Here is a 15,669-nt window from a genome sequence, read left to right as displayed (position 1 = left end):
TTTGCTGGCACGTGGTCACAGCTGGTTTGGAATTTCACATGGAGAATGGGGTTAATGAGAATAGGTAAGCTTGCAGGGATAGGTTCAGTAGTATGTTTAACTTTGCACTGAAACCTTTGTTGTAGGCTAGGTCACAAGAGCTTGAAAGAGGGTTCTTGTTTTTATAATCAAACAGGTGAGGTGACCTTGATAACTGGGGGGTGGCTGGTTAGTCAGATCCTGGGTTGTTAATGACTAGATACAGGGCTGTAATTTGGACAAAAAGGAATACAGGCCATAACTACAGAAAAGGACAGCATCTTGGAAAACAGTGACTGAATAAAGGATTTTGTGATTGCATTAAGCAAATGCCTCTGTGTGTGGTTACTACCGTAGCGGGAAGGGCTAATGCAGTCCTTATGTGTAGGAGAAAAGTGGTGAGTGGTGATTGTAATGTAATTGAGACTGAAACTAGACATGTGTAACTTCTGTTGTCTTCATTTGAGATGGTCTCAAAGTAGTCAAAGGATGGAAAATACCTAAGATCTTTTGCAGTTCAGATTGTTTAGGTGAAGTCCAGAAGAAGGAAGCGTGGGTCTTAGAGAGCCGTCTTACCTGCTAGAGGGAGGGGTAGACTAGAAAAAGGCTGATGGAAATCGAAATTGGAGAAATCGTTTTTTTTAAATACTATGTTCACATGTAGTAAAAGTGCCTGAATGTTGTGATGTCACTTCTTGATGCTGTCAGATCAAGATGGTATTTAACTGCAGCGATATTTCAAAGATAACTAGGAGTAGCATAGTGTGACATACGAGCCAGAGAGACTGAAAGCTGGAAATGGTGCTGGTTTCGGTGTTAAATTTTGACATCGAAGGAGGCTGGCATGTCTGAGTGCGTGTTACCTGATCTGAGGCTTATACTGCATCCCTTGGCTTAGCCGATGTTGTCCTGAAAGATGTAAGAAACATTATTAAAGGTATCCAGGATGATTTCTTGGCTCTCCAGTAAACGCTTGGAAATGAGTATCAACATAGAATTGTCACACTGGGTATTTGAGCTGGAAGGCAATTTGAGATATCTGCAAGATTTTTTTTTAGGAGAAAGAATTCTCCTGATTTCTACTGTGACCTGTGCAATTAAACTTCAAAACGATGTTGAAATACTGCTTCTGAAATACAATGGTCTAGCATGCCGCTTGGAATGAAAAGATGGCTGTTACTTTTCAACTCAAAGCGCATCTTCTGAGCCTATAGTTCACAAATTAACCTATATTCATTATTTTGCATGCTAGCATGTCCAGATTTTAGAGGTTTAACAGTTAACTGTAGACTTGACTTGCATCTAATGTCACTGTGTTCTGAATCTTAATGTGTTACCAAGTTTTATTTATTCAATTAATTCCAAAAGCCACTGGTTCTCTACTGGCACAATTCTCTGAGCTTTTGGTGTCTTTTTATAGCTACTTGTATTCCCTGTTATGCAAGAATGTGACCTACTTGCAGTCATTTTCCATTAGTTATTCTCTTTGAGCTTTAAAAAGAAAATGCTTGGATTTCTTTCATGAAGCAAGTGCTTTGATTAGCTTAGGTTTCAGTCACGCACGGAAGCAGGCATTGTAAAGACTAGAAGATTAAAATCGCAGTAAATATTAAATACGTCTGGGAGAGTAGTTCCACTTTGCTAGCTGAAGTCTGCCATCTCCTAAATCTGTTGATTTAGGAGCCTGCCCTTTAATTAGGCTGCATTTAATTCTTGTCCTGTTTTGTGTCCAGGGAGACACTTTTCTTAGCCACCAGCACTCTGCATGTTCTGAGGCTTTTTATTTTTGGTACAACTTGTTTATCAGTGGTGAGCACTGCAGTTGTGGCATCGTGTAGCAGTGAGGCTTCAAAAAGAAGTAAGTGTTCCTCTTATTACTGAGTGTTTTGTTTTGTTTGGTTTTTTTTTTAAATGAAGTCAGGGTGGTTGCAGGCACGGCAGGCTGAGCAAGCACGTGATTTGGTAACGAAGCGCTCATGAGAAGTCCTCCCCTCAAGGAGCCGCAGTGAGTTGAGAGGGACAGCCGTGCCTCTTCCATGCAGTCGTGTCCAGCACGGTCCAAGTGTGTCAGCGTGAGGAAAGGTCATTCCTTCCCAGTCCCTGCCTCAAGGAGGGAAAAGGCTTCTGCCTGCCTGTCCCTAGGGGAATGAAAAGGCCTTTCTTTGCTTTGTAAAAATGGGTTAAAAAAAAATAAATTGAAGAGATGTGAACTTGTTATTCCAGCAAGGTGGAGCCTCCCTTAAGCTGACAGTTTTGTTCCTCTAGGACTAGCTGATGGTGGTCCCTGGCTTTCCTGCGTACTCATGTTTCAAAGATATCCTTCCTGCAGTTTCCCCCTAGTTCTCTTCCAGGAATGGTACTGATTAGGTTAGATGCCTGAATATATTTTTATGTAAAACTTGAAAATAGGAGCATTTTCTTTAACATCTAGTTATCAAATCATGCCCACCTACTTCTTCGTATCATTTGCCTCAAATGCAGGTTTGTTTGTTTTTTTTGTGAAAACATGCGGTTTTGTACTATCTAAAAATATGTGGATGTTTGCATCTTGATACAGCAGTGTCTCTTTTGACACGATAAAAAAATTAACCTTCAATCTATCGGGATGGCAGGACATAATATGGTTAGTGGTTCGTTCCAAAGCATGGATGGCCTAAGTAGTCACCACAAATACCAAACTCTAGGATTGCAAGCCTGTCTCAGTCTTCATTGTGGGCTGCCATATTATCTATCTACAGCGAATTGCAATTTGTTTTCCTAAAGCGTGCTATAGTATTTAAGCATAAAGACTGTAAACTTAACTGCTACAAAAAAAAAGATTGAGTGTGTTAACCATGTGTGGACTCAGCTCTTGAGTCCCCAGTCCCGTTCCCTGATTAGCTGCAGTGTTGCAAGATACTGGAATGCCTCCTGCATCAGCAAAAACACTGTGATGCCTGTTAATTGGTGATAGATACTTTTAAATGTTGGGATTTCCGAGAGTGTGGCGTTGGGGTGCCGGCAAATACATATTGTAGATCCTTAGCCTACTATGTGGCATGCGCAGAGCGCTCTGTCTTCAGGTCTGGTTGCACTTTCTTGAAACATAAATCCCTGTGGTTGGCTTCTTTTGAAGGTAGGTTTCTGATTGCTTTTTCATACACTCCTCCCCAAGTTCCTTGCTTTTAATGAAAGCAACTTTGTTTTCCTGCATTGTCAGGATGATTCCTTTTTCCCTCATCCCAACAGCTGTGCAGTAAAAGCTTGTGAAAATTCAATTAAAATGAGGAATCTCCAGACAAGCTTAACAAAGCTATGTTGGTATAGTTGCACCATTACGGGAAGAAGTCTGCTGCTTTAGCTGTTCTGACTGAAAAGGTAGAACTAAAGTTCAGGAAAGCTGTAAATAACTGGCTGTGTTTTCCGAAAGGAAGATGTTAGCGTTGTGTTAGTATGTTTGTGGTTAGATATGTCAGCAGCAGAGCTGGCTTTCCTTCCAGTTTGGGAACCTGGCAGTCAGGTGTGGAACACTTTGGAAAGAGGTACTGACTGCTCTTGATTGTGCAATGTCTTCATGCCTAAGTTTGAGTTGGCTTTTGATTATAATTTCCTTGAATAGTTAGGTTTCCTGTCTCTGGTTTGGTTTAACGTTAGTGCGCGAAGCATATCTTTCAGTTTATAGACAGGTGAATTTTAGTGCAGCGGGTGGTGGTATTTGCCTCTCATCCTTCTTGTCTTTGAGTGTGTAGCCCGACCTCTCGTCACGTCGTATCTCCTCTTTTGGAGAAACCTTGTGTGTAACGGGATTTGAAATGGGAATAATCAAGAACAGTGAAGTCTGGGGACAGGAAGGAGCCTTGAGGAGCAGATTTGAACAATGGATCACAACATCAGTTATTGTACGTATTAATTCATGAGGCTGAGCTGTATGTAGCCCATAATATGGGCACCAGCAGACAAGGACTATTGTAGATAGTCTGCTCTTCCAAGGGCCTTTGGAGCCACATGGGGACGTATCCCAGCTTTCCTGTAAGTCATTACTTTCTGGGGTAACTGTAGAACAGTATTTGAATTATTGAAGACAAAGGAATATTCTACTGGAGATTAATTTTTAGAACTACAGTTTAAAATTTCCTATTTACATATAGCCGTTTCTCTTGGGACCTGCTCTGATGCAAGTTTTGCAGATAAAAAAATGTCGCTTCAGAAATTTTGCAACTTCTGTTTGCGAAATGTGGCCCCAATTTCTGTAGGAAAACCAAGGGGGCCTTGGTTTCATGAATGTTACGTGGTTCACTATCCTGCTTTTCTGTTCTAGGAGTGTTTCTCAGGAGCTGTCAGAGACCATCCTCACCATGGTAGCTAACTGCAGTAATGTCATGAACAAGGCTAGACAGCCACCTCCTGGAGTCATGCCAAAAGGACGCCCGCCCAGTGCTAGCAGCTTGGATGCCATCTCTCCTGTACAGGTAGAGAAATAATGTGCTGCATTTTGAGAAGGTGGTGTTGATTTAGCGTTAGTTCTGCTGCACTGTTGGAGCTCTGTCAGCAGGACTAAGTAAAACATCATCTGGCTCCCTTAGTTTTATGCTTGCATGTCTAGATAACTTGCTTGTAACTACAGAATAATGCTTGAGGCTTGTAGTTCAGAGCTGTCTTTCACTTCACAAATGTCTGTAAGAAGTAACTGAAGTATAACAGGATGGGAGCACTGAGGAGGGACAGAGATTTGGTTTATTTAAAATAACTGAGGGTTTCTTTTATAGTGCTAAAATTTACTAAGACTTTTGAGAATTAAGCACTGCCTTTGAACCTGATGTGTCTTGTTTGTAGCTTCACGGGCCAAGCAACAGTGCTAGAGCGTAAGGACTTGTTATAACTGGGGCTCTTCAGCTCTCAACTGAACTGCTCTTTTAAAAACAAGGTACATTTAAGTTACTCCCTGCCACTCATCATCCCTTCCTCCTTTGGGAGCAACACGTTAGACAGGTTTTGCTTCTAGCAATGACATTCAATGGCAGATTTTAAAGTTGTGACAAGTTTTTCCCATGAAATAGTGGCAACTCAGCATTTAAGAATGGCTGAAGCATCAGTAGCTTATGTAAACTAAAAACAGAGAGCAGTTTCCTGGTAAATTGTTGCTTTATTGAAGTTGCTCATCAGATGTACCAAATATCGTGGCAACCTGCTGCAAAAAACTGATGTGAAGAAATAGAGCAGCAGATGTTAGTCTGTAGTCATGCTGTCTTTTGGGTAGATAACAGAATTTTCTGCTGTTCCTAGTCAGGAGCTCTTAACTTACTGCTTTGTCAGCTGGCATTGTGCCTGCCCTCCTACTCATCACCCAGGTCTTAATGCTTTTTATCGAAGGCTGCATTCAGGTATTTACCTGTGAAAAGTGAGCATAATGGGGTCAATCAGACAGTCAAAAATACTCTAAGCTTGATATGAAATAGCCTTTGTAAGTTTTGGGGTGAGGTCTGAGGTTGCAAGCTGCAGAGCGTAAACTACTCTGGTGTAAAAATCTATGTGCCACTTCTTATAAGCGTTTACAGCTGCGTTACGCTTACCTAGAGACTGTGGAGCAATCAGCCTTTCTGTAAAACCTCTGATTGAATAGGATGATATGGGATTGTAGAAGAAAAAGTACAGTCGCGTTCTGTAGACAAACTAATCTTTTGGGGTGATCTGGATGACTTCAGAATTTAAAGTAACCATGCAGAAAAGCTCTTCTCAGGAATGTTTTGATGTGTAGCTGTCTTTGTACAAAACCTGCCAAAAATCAGCTTGATTGTGCTTTATGGATGCCTGTGTATAATCTTCCTTTCTTTGTTCAGATCGACTCGCTTGCAGGAATGGCATCTCTTAGTTTAGGTGGCTCAGCTGCTCCTCATACCCAGAGCATGCAAGGCTTCCCTCCAAACTTGGGCTCTGCGTTCAGTACTCCTCAGTCACCAGCAAAAGCGTTCCCCCCTCTTTCCACCCAAAACCAGACAACAGGTTTCAGTGGCATCGGAGGACTCTCTTCACAGCTTCCAGGTACCGCTATCTGCGGGGAGTGTGTTGTATTTTTGATGTGGCTGAGCGAAGGCACTGTCATTGCTAGGGTTGGAAATACTGGACAGACAGCTGTGTGGTGTGTGGGAGGGAACTACACAGTCCTCGCTCCTAGGTCACTGCTGAAACAGCACTTGGGCAGAGTGTTGCAGCTGCAACAGGTAAAAAGTTGGAGAGTCAAGAGGGTGAGTTGTGGGAGATTTTTAGCAGCATTGGTTTAGGTTGGGACAGAGGTGAGGAATTGCTTGAGATAAAACTGATATTGGATAGTTATGAGGCTATACAGCTCTGAGTTCTTGGAAATGGTAAGTGCTGGGAGTGATAAGTGCATATGGTGAAGGGTGCAACTGAGATGACCGGTTGTTTGCTTTTCACTAGGTGATCTTACTACAGGTTTGCTTTTCAGTAGGTGGTCTTACTACGGGTAGCCTGACTGGCATAGGAACCGGAGCCCTGGGCCTTCCTGCAGTCAACAACGACCCATTCGTGCAAAGGAAGCTGAGCACATCTGGACTGAACCAGCCTACGTTCCAGCAGAGTAAGATGAAACCTTGTAAGTGGTAGTGTTGTCTGTGGCTGTGAAGTGTGACTGTGGTCTGCAGTTAATCTGCGTTTTCTTCAGCGGAGGCTCGGATCTGTAGGTGGTAAATGTTAGAAACGTGGCTCTAGTATTAAGCCATTAGTCTGAAAAAGGTGCTTCTAAACTTCTATACTAAGCTTGTCAAGTGGCCAGGGGGAGAGGTTGTTAAAAAAAAGCAGCTGTTAGTGTAAAATATAACATGTTATGGATTTGCATGAACAGTGTGTTTCTGTGTCCTTTTTTTGTCGTGCTGTGTTTTGAACCAAAGCATTGTCCTGCTCTTTAGAGAGAATCGTGTGCATCTGGTAAGAGGGTGGGTTTTGTTTTGTTTGTAACAAGGTTAAACACAGCTACCTGGGTAAGGTCCTGTTGCAGCAGAGAACTTGACAGGTAAAGCAGTGAATTAGACTGCAACAGTGGAAAGAAAGACTAGCATAAGTTGGTGGGAATGCAGTTTTTGGAAGGAATAATTTGGTTGCTAACACTGAGCCATTATCCTTAACTCATTTATGCCTCTGAAGTATGCTGACAGTGAAATGTTTAAGCAGTGAAATGCTTAAGCAATCAAACAGTGCCTTTAGGAAGCATAGCCATATGCTAAACCTTCAGCATTGCTGTTATTACTCCCAGTCTCCTTTGATAGCTCCTCCATAAAAGCAAAGTTACTGATCTCTACAGATGTACGGTAGAGGTGGCTGTAGTGACCGTTGGCTTATATTTTTGGGCTTGAGCATTCAGTATAAACTCGATTGACGCTCGCTGACTGGCCTGAATGTTTGTGTGAAAGCTTGTCTGCATGTTAGTGTTGTGTAGCATGCTTTATTCTAGTACGTTTTGCATTTGTTTAGTAAGTGTCAGTTGAGGTTAGCTTGGGATGCAATGGGTTCTAGGAATACAACAGTATGAGGTTAATTCTGTCTTAGGATTCAGTTCTGTTGGATAAATATAACAGATTGAAAACGGATTCTTAAATAACAATTCCTGTCTACTAGAAAGGTTAAGTATCCTGCTCTTCAGGAGAACTAGCAGGTTTTACATGGGTTGGTGGAAGAGTTGAAAAGGACTAGATGCAACCTAAATGATTCTGTGAAATCCTGATTGCCTGAAGTTGTTCTGAGCATGATACCCTCTTTCCTTTTTTAACAGCTGACTTATCTCAGGTGTGGCCAGAGGCTAACCAGCACTTTAGCAAAGAAATAGATGATGAGGCAAACAGCTACTTCCAGCGTATTTACAACCATCCACCACATCCAACCATGTCTGTAGATGAGGTGAGTTCCCTTCTGTAGCAGTTGCATCACCTGTGCAGAGACTTGCTATAAAGGTGGTAGCAATTATTCCTTCATGTATTAGTTTTAGTGGAAGATAGCAAAGGGCTAGTGGTAGGTGCTTGCAGCATTGCTTTTTTTGCTTGGTTGAAATGGTGTATTTCTGAGGTAGCGTGATGTCAGGGTAAACTTGTAGCTGACCATTACATTCAGCTTTGTCTTCTGTAGACTGAAGACTTTAGATGGTTAATTAACACTCCTAAAATGATGCTGTGTGGGAAGAGCTCAATGTGGAGTGGAAGCTTGTGTAAGTGTGCCTCTAAACAGTCTGTATAAATTGTACTTAGCTTGAATATTTTTGGTTTTGAAGTTTCTAAAACTGACTACAACTGCTAAAGATGTCCTAAGCTCTACCTTCTGAGCTTCGACAATTATTTTAGTTAGTCTCTATGAGACTAGTTATCAGTCTGATGTACTTGCTCTTTGAAGTACTTCAAATTTACTTTAATATATTTGTATGGTTATAAATTATGGAAGACACTGAACATTAATTTTCATTTTTCTAATTTTGAAGCAAGGGAGTAGGCGGTCACAGAAAAGTTTTATGTGAAGACAGTTACTTGAAGGGGAGAAGAGTCTGAAGAGGAAGCTTGTTGTAGTGATGTAGTGCCTACTAGCTAAAATGAGGTTTTCTTGAAGCAGTTATTTTGCAGTCTATCTTGTGGTAGTGCAGTTGACCTTAGTAGTTGCAAGCACTCTTGAAACCTGTAGATGCAGAAAGGCTGAAATAAAGCAAATCTGTTGGTAACCATTTCCAATTTCTTTGCAGGTCTTGGAAATGCTGCAGAGGTTTAAGGACTCCAACATCAAACGGGAACGAGAAGTGTTTAACTGTATGCTGAGGAACTTGTTTGAGGAATACCGTTTCTTTCCCCAGTACCCAGATAAAGAGCTGCACATAACAGCCTGCCTCTTCGGTGGGATAATAGAGAAAGGACTGGTTACTTACATGGCATTGGGCCTGGCCCTGCGCTATGTTCTTGAAGCCTTACGAAAGCCTTTTGCATCCAAAATGTACTATTTTGGTATTGCTGCACTAGATAGATTTAAAAATAGGTAAGTGTGAGGGTTTTTTTGGTAATACTTGTAACAGTACATGTAACGTCTTGTTAACCTTGAACCTGCTTTAATTACGCAGTACAAAATTGCTTTTATGTTAGGAATTTACACATCTCAACTTCAGGATTACTTTAGAGATCTGCCGAGCTGAAACAAAACGTGCTAATGTGCTGGTTAAAGGGTGACCTGTTCTTTAAATCAATGTGTTACCTGTGTAAATGTGGGACAAACTGAGATGGTGAAACTGCTTAGCAGACTTGTTCATAAAAATAATTCAGCTAGATGTTGAGTTGGATGAAGTTGTCAGCTTGTTAGAAATGGGGTGAATGTAGTTACTCTTTACAGGAACATTCTAGTGGAGTGCTATTTGCACTGTTCATTACTGAAAGACTGGGGAGGAACTAAGCTCTAGGACTTTGGTTTTACACAGAAACCTCAAGTATAGCAAAAAGTATCTCAAAAAAAAAAAGCTTTGAGAAAGCTTTTAATGGATTGCAGATAGAGGAAGCTCTCAAGGCAGGCTGCAGTAGTAGGCAGGACAGTGTACACCCATGGGGAAAAAAAAATCTCAATTTTGGAAGAAGATACATGAACTTGAAAACTATTAGAAAGCTTCCTGGAATTATGTAATGACTAGAAATATATGGACTTGAAGTGTGGACTCATAAGCAAGGAGCACGTTATCTTCTGTCCTTATCCTCCCTTTATAGTTCATCTGCCCTGCAGTATTTTGTCTGTAAGAAAAGCTGTTGCTTGCAGCATTCGTAGTTGGATATTGTGTTGTGGAGTTAGCTGAACAGAATGAATAAAGACACTTAAGGCTGACATACTTGAGACTTAAACGCCTTCTTACTCCGCTTGAGAACCATTTTAAGCGGAGTGTCTAGCATTCATAAGTAGAGCTATAATAATCGGTGCATAGGTGAAGCTTCTGTCTTGGGTGTTAGGGGCACTCTGATTTGCTGTTTAAAATATACTAAGCCAGACTATAAATTACTTATCCCATAATCATACTGCAAACACTGAATGTAAGTGCAATTGTGTGCTCAGTCAGAAGCACCAAGTTGTAGGATAAGAAGAGTTGCTGTGAATAAACCTTGTGTTTTGCAGTTAGATGAATTAATTTCAAATGGGTTTTGCAACAAAAAGTACGTAGTAGAAAATGCTTTGTTTATATCACAGCAGCTGAGAGGACTCCAGAAGTAATTCTGTGATGCAGTATGGGAGTGACATACCAGTGTTATACTTGTATTTCTCTGTAATACTGTGTTTGATCTGGGTGTATGCTTCTGACTAATGCATATTTTGTCTGACAGATTGAAGGACTATCCCCAGTATTGTCAGCACTTGGCTTCTATTAGTCACTTTATACAGTTCCCACATCATTTACAGGAGGTGAGCGTGTTTGTATTGGCACACTAGCTTTCTAAGATTTTAAATTCTGTTGAGCAAAGTCCTGTTTTCCTTTGATAATCTGAGCTGTCACAATTTGAGACCGTGTACGTTCACCGAATCAAATGCCTTTTCTTAAAGGTTTTGCCGTGGGATGGGGTGGACAGATGTAGGTGGTTATTTGGTACCTCTTCTTTTTCCATAAATTTGTTTGGATTGCTTATGTTGAAATAGCTGCCTGGATATAACTGTGTGATCAGCCAGTGCACATGGCCACGCACAAAGGTTTTAGAGTGCTTCGGTGGATTCATTTTCCAGTCCGCTAAGGATTTGGAGTTTTCCTCTAAGATAGAGGGCATTCAGCTGGGTTTATACAATTTCATACTCAGACCAACTAAAATAATCCAGATAAATGTGAGAAACTTCATTCCTGAAGGTCTGATCAGAGCAAGGGCAATACCCTGTAGTCCAGAGCAGCGTTGAGCATACGGCATCTGCCTCGAAGGTGCTTTCATTGGTAGAAATACAGAAAAGCTAATCCCTGTGGCAGAGCTCGAGAGCGATCTAGGTAAGGAAAAATGTTCAGCACCAACGTGAAGGTAGAGAGGTCATCTACCCAAAGCTGCAAAATCCAATAGCAGTCTCGGTTTCACTAACAGGTTTCAGACCGTATCCCTTAAGTGTGATGTCTGATGTTGCCAGTTTCGGGGGGGGGAGGGGGGGAAAGAAAAATACACTGGGGAAGAAACTCGTGTTCTACCATGGAGCTACTTTAGAGGATGTAAAATCTTAGCTGGCCACTTCAGAACTCTGTTTTTGCTTATTTATTGGGAACGTCAGACTTTACTGTTTCTATGTAGCTGTAGGAGTCCTTGGAGAAGACTTCTTACCTGCTTTGTAGCCAGTTGTAGTTTGGAGATTCCCTTAATTGCATTAGCATCAAGTATTTTAAAGCTTGTTGGCAAACCTTTATACTGCTCATGTGAAACTCAGCCTGTAGTTCTATTGCATGTGAACTTCTGTATGTGCTTCTTCACCCTATTTTAGTACATAGAGTATGGACAGCAATCCAGAGATCCTCCTGTGAAGATGCAGGGTTCAATCACCACCCCTGGAAGTATTGCACTTGCCCAGGCTCAGGCCCAGGCCCAAGTTCCAGCAAAAGCTCCTCTTGCTGGCCAAGTCAGCACTATAGTAACCACCTCAACCACCACCACTGTTGCAAAAACCATTACAATCACCCGACCAACTGGAGTCAGCTTCAAGAAAGATGTGCCGGTAAGCATTCTGTCATTCCAGTGCCCTTACTGGAGAAGCAAAGGAGTTAAGTTGCAGTCTGGATTGAGGACGTCTAGACAAAATCAGATGTAATTTCTGTGCTACAGGTTTCACTGTGATCCATATTTTATATCTGAAGTATATAACCTTTTAAAATATGAGCAACATTTTTATAGAGAGAAGGTGTTTTTGATCATAAAACTGTGGTGCCAAGTAGAAATGTGTTTACTGAGGTTTTAATTATCAGGACAATTACAGAATCATCATTGCTGTTAATGATTTGCAATAGGACTCTTGAAATAGTTGGCAGCTGCTGTTCTGCTTGGGGCTTGAGAACACTTACTGCACACTAAAGAGCATTTGAGCTAGCAGTTCTAACTGTGGTTTTTCAAATCTTGAGCCACTTACGTAAACATGTCTCTGAACTTCCTGAAAGTCAGAGTTGTTACAGCAGAATTGGCTATTCCACAGAAAGTGCTGGGGCACACGCTTGGTCCCATGTGTACGCTGAGGATGCGTAGAGCTGTGTGGTAACCGAGGCACTGTGAAGTCAATCCTGTCTTGCTTCCTGGTACTGTCTTGGTATAGTTGTCTTAAAAGAAGCTCCTCAAATTAAAGGAGGCGAAAATCAAATGTAGCTGAAAGTTACGAACAACTGTTGGGGGACAGTTCATAGTGTAGCTATCAGTGTCTTTCACGCCTGATTATGTCATGTAGATAGTTGTTATTTTGAGGCATTTATAATGCCCAGTTTTGTCCTTCCCAATTCAGCACTGAAGTGCTCCTGGAGACTCACTACTGTACTAAGTGCTGCTCACTGTTGTACTATGATTTTTCTCGAGGCTGACAGTGTATGCAGGCTGTTAGCCTAATGGGTGCTATTGCAGTGGAACCTATTACATACGAACGTAAATGCTAGAGGTGTTTTTGTACAGCACCATTCTTCTGCTGAGTATTGATCATCGCTTGTAGAGTGAAAAAATCACTGGGCTTCATTGAGAGTGGCTGCTGAAAATGAATCTGCGACAACAGATGTCACCTGACAAAGCTCAGTTGTTTTTTGGTTTTTTTTGCTTGACAGAGCAGAGCCAAAGTGTCTTTTGATGTTGCCTGAAGGTATTGTCTGGTCTTAATTTCTTGTTCTCCCTCCAGCCTTCCATTAATACTACCAACATTGATACGCTGTTAGTAGCAACAGATCAAACCGAGAGAATTGTGGAACCTCCAGAGAATGTCCAGGAAAAAATTGCTTTCATCTTCAATAATCTGTCTCAGTCAAATATGACACAGAAGGCAAGTATAGAAGAACACTAGTAAAATTCTTTTTTAGTATATATCTGGACCCTTCTAAAGTGGTGGGTGATGATGTTTCTGCAGAAATTCCAACTTGCAAAAAACTAGCGGGGGAGCACACTTCAAAGAAATAATTTTCAACACATTCTATTTGAACCTCTTTGAAGATAGAATTTTTCAGGGAAAGGAAAGGCAGGTGAAAGCAAGCTATTCTTAATTTGCAGGAGAAAGCAGGATTTCCTTGTTTCACTGTAGCCAAATCCTTCATACTAAAGTATTACAGGTCTGTAATGCTTTGTTTTCAGGAAAGCACTTCTAGTAGGTGCCTGGAATAACTGCTGGATAGCCCTTTCTGATGTTTTTGTCATTTGAAAGGACTAAAAAATACTAATGCAGGTTTCTGAAAAAACGTTAATACAAGTTTGAACATTCACATCATAACTGGGCTGGGTACCATTTGATATTGCAAGCTTAAGCTAATGGACCCTTGTATTTCAAGCTGAAACTTGGGTTGTTTGTCTCTGAACTGGTGGAAATCTGCAGTACTGCTGCCACCTGTGCTGTCAGGTGGCTTTAACATAATATGCCAACATTTATTTTGCAGTTGTCTGGGAAAAAACTGAGAAATGGGGGAGAGGTAAACTATTGTGCCTTGCTCACTTCATGATTAAGTGCTTGCTGGTTGACCAGATCTTTGGATAATGAGACACTGACTTCAAAGCTATTAAAAAAAAAAAAAATTAACTGTAGTGTTAAAAGTAGTTGAGTGAATATGGCTGTGCTGGTCACAGCTGACCGCAGAAGTTTGTGGTTGTCATCTCATACCTCCTGTGGTGTGCTTTTTCCTCTGGTATGGGGACAGGTTGAAGAATTGAAGGAAACGGTGAAAGAAGAGTTCATGCCTTGGGTATCACAGTATCTTGTGATGAAGAGAGTCAGTATTGAGCCTAATTTTCACAGCTTATATTCAAACTTCCTTGATACACTTAAGAATCCAGAGTTTAATAAAATGGTTCTGAATGAAACCTACAGAAACATCAAGGTGAGCAGCGCAAGTTTTCTAGCACTTAAGTAGATGTAAAGGTTCAGGAGTGTGCTGTTCTCATGCTGTTTGCTTACCATGTTGCTGATCTTCAAATGTGGAATATCATTCAAAAATCTACTTGCTAGCTTATGATTAAACTAACAGGTTACCTCCATGAATACTAGGATGCTTCTGGGTTTAGTCAGGAATGTACCAAATACTTAATTTGAATTGACTAATGAGAGGGCAAATCTGCATTTGAATTCATTTATGTAGGTGGACTCTAAATTTGTGATGCTTGCAAATTATAACCTAGGGGAAGATTGCTATGGTCTGGCCCTTTTGTGCAGGGAAAGTATAGAGATAAGATAGCCATTTTGGTCAAAGAAGAATAAAGGGAAAGGGGAGGGATTAGAAACTAGGGTGTAACAACCAAAATTCACTAGAGGGCCATGGTAATGTGAAGGGGAGGAGGAGGGAGAAGTGGTAGCCCAGAAGGGATGAGTGGATGAAACAAGTTTGTCAACCGAGCACTATTTTTAAACCTGTTGGTGGAATTTCCTGGCCACCATGGGTTACGCTGTAGTGCAAAAGAAATCTCCTGGCTCTTTAGAGCATAGCTGACCTTGCTCTGTTCAGCTGATGCTCCTCTGAAGCTAAGGAACAGAACTAACAGCAGAATGTTGTGACATGATTTAAGTCTTGAAATAAGAATTAAATGGTTTCCCAAGAAGTGCAAATTGTAGCCTTCAGGTCTGTGATGAAGCTTTAATTGGAAGCATTGCCTTCTCAAATTGTACTTTACTAAGTGAGTACTCGTAACAGTCTTGATAGAGTAAATGGTAAGGTCTGGAAAAGTGTAATCCTCTTTTTGATCTTCTTGAAAGAAAGCAATTTTGAAAGCCCTACAGAGCAGATTTAGGGGGTGCTGCCTTGAAGCGAAGGCTGCTCTTCAGTATCTCTGTAATGTGACCAGAGCTCAGGATTTAATATTCTAAAATGTTACGTCTTCAGTCAGATCAGCTGTTGGATTTGGTTTTGAGTCTGATTATCTTCCAGTTGTTGCTCGAGTTGCTTTTTGTTTTTCCGTTAGGTGCTACTGACATCGGATAAAGCTGCAGCCAACTTCTCAGACCGTTCCTTGTTAAAGAACCTTGGTCACTGGCTGGGAATGATTACGCTGGCTAAAAATAAGCCCATCTTGCACACGGTGAGCTTCTGTCTTTACAGATTTGTTTGGCATGAATTGATACGCTGTTATGCAGTAGCATAGGCTATTTGGGAAACTTTCGTCACCTCCCTGATGCCTCTTTTGTGTGCCAAGTTCCAAGTATGATTCCAGAGTTGGTCATTTAAGACTTCTAAATATTTTTTAATCCAAAAAGTTAGTAGTTAAGTTCTTGCCAAAATAAACTAATTAATCCCCTGTAAAAATGTGTATTTGTAAATCTGTGTTCAAGAAGTAACTGCTGCTTAGTCTGTAAAATTCAATGACAGTCTTGGCTCAACTTTGGCCATATGTTCTATAAGGAAGTAGTGCATTAAGTGGAATTTTTGCAGCGTGCTTGCTGTTTTCTCCACCCTCTTCCCATTTTCAATTGTTGATTGTATTTTTCAGGATTTGGATGTGAAATCGCTACTACTGGAAGCGTATGTTAAGG

At 41.1% G+C, this 15,669-nt stretch overlaps 1 protein-coding gene across 1 annotated transcript in view; it reads left to right on the top strand.

Annotated features, from left to right (window-relative positions):
* CNOT1 (CCR4-NOT transcription complex, subunit 1) overlaps nucleotides 1-15,669 on the top strand; it is a 54,257-nt gene that overhangs the window by 18,874 nt on the left and 19,714 nt on the right. The window contains 11 exon segments of the mRNA XM_010285398.1: nucleotides 4,316-4,466; nucleotides 5,835-6,036; nucleotides 6,461-6,607; nucleotides 7,781-7,905; nucleotides 8,732-9,018; nucleotides 10,338-10,416; nucleotides 11,461-11,691; nucleotides 12,844-12,984; nucleotides 13,847-14,026; nucleotides 15,102-15,218; nucleotides 15,627-15,669. The exon segment at nucleotides 15,627-15,669 is cut by the window's right edge and continues 23 nt beyond it. Of these exon segments, the coding sequence (XP_010283700.1) occupies nucleotides 4,316-4,466; nucleotides 5,835-6,036; nucleotides 6,461-6,607; nucleotides 7,781-7,905; nucleotides 8,732-9,018; nucleotides 10,338-10,416; nucleotides 11,461-11,691; nucleotides 12,844-12,984; nucleotides 13,847-14,026; nucleotides 15,102-15,218; nucleotides 15,627-15,669 (1,703 nt within the window).

The sequence above is a fragment of the Phaethon lepturus genome, unplaced genomic scaffold (genome assembly GCF_000687285.1).
Source record: "Phaethon lepturus isolate BGI_N335 unplaced genomic scaffold, ASM68728v1 scaffold12294, whole genome shotgun sequence".
NCBI lineage: Eukaryota > Metazoa > Chordata > Aves > Phaethontiformes > Phaethontidae > Phaethon > Phaethon lepturus.
This window is presented reverse-complemented; position numbering and strand designations above follow the sequence as displayed.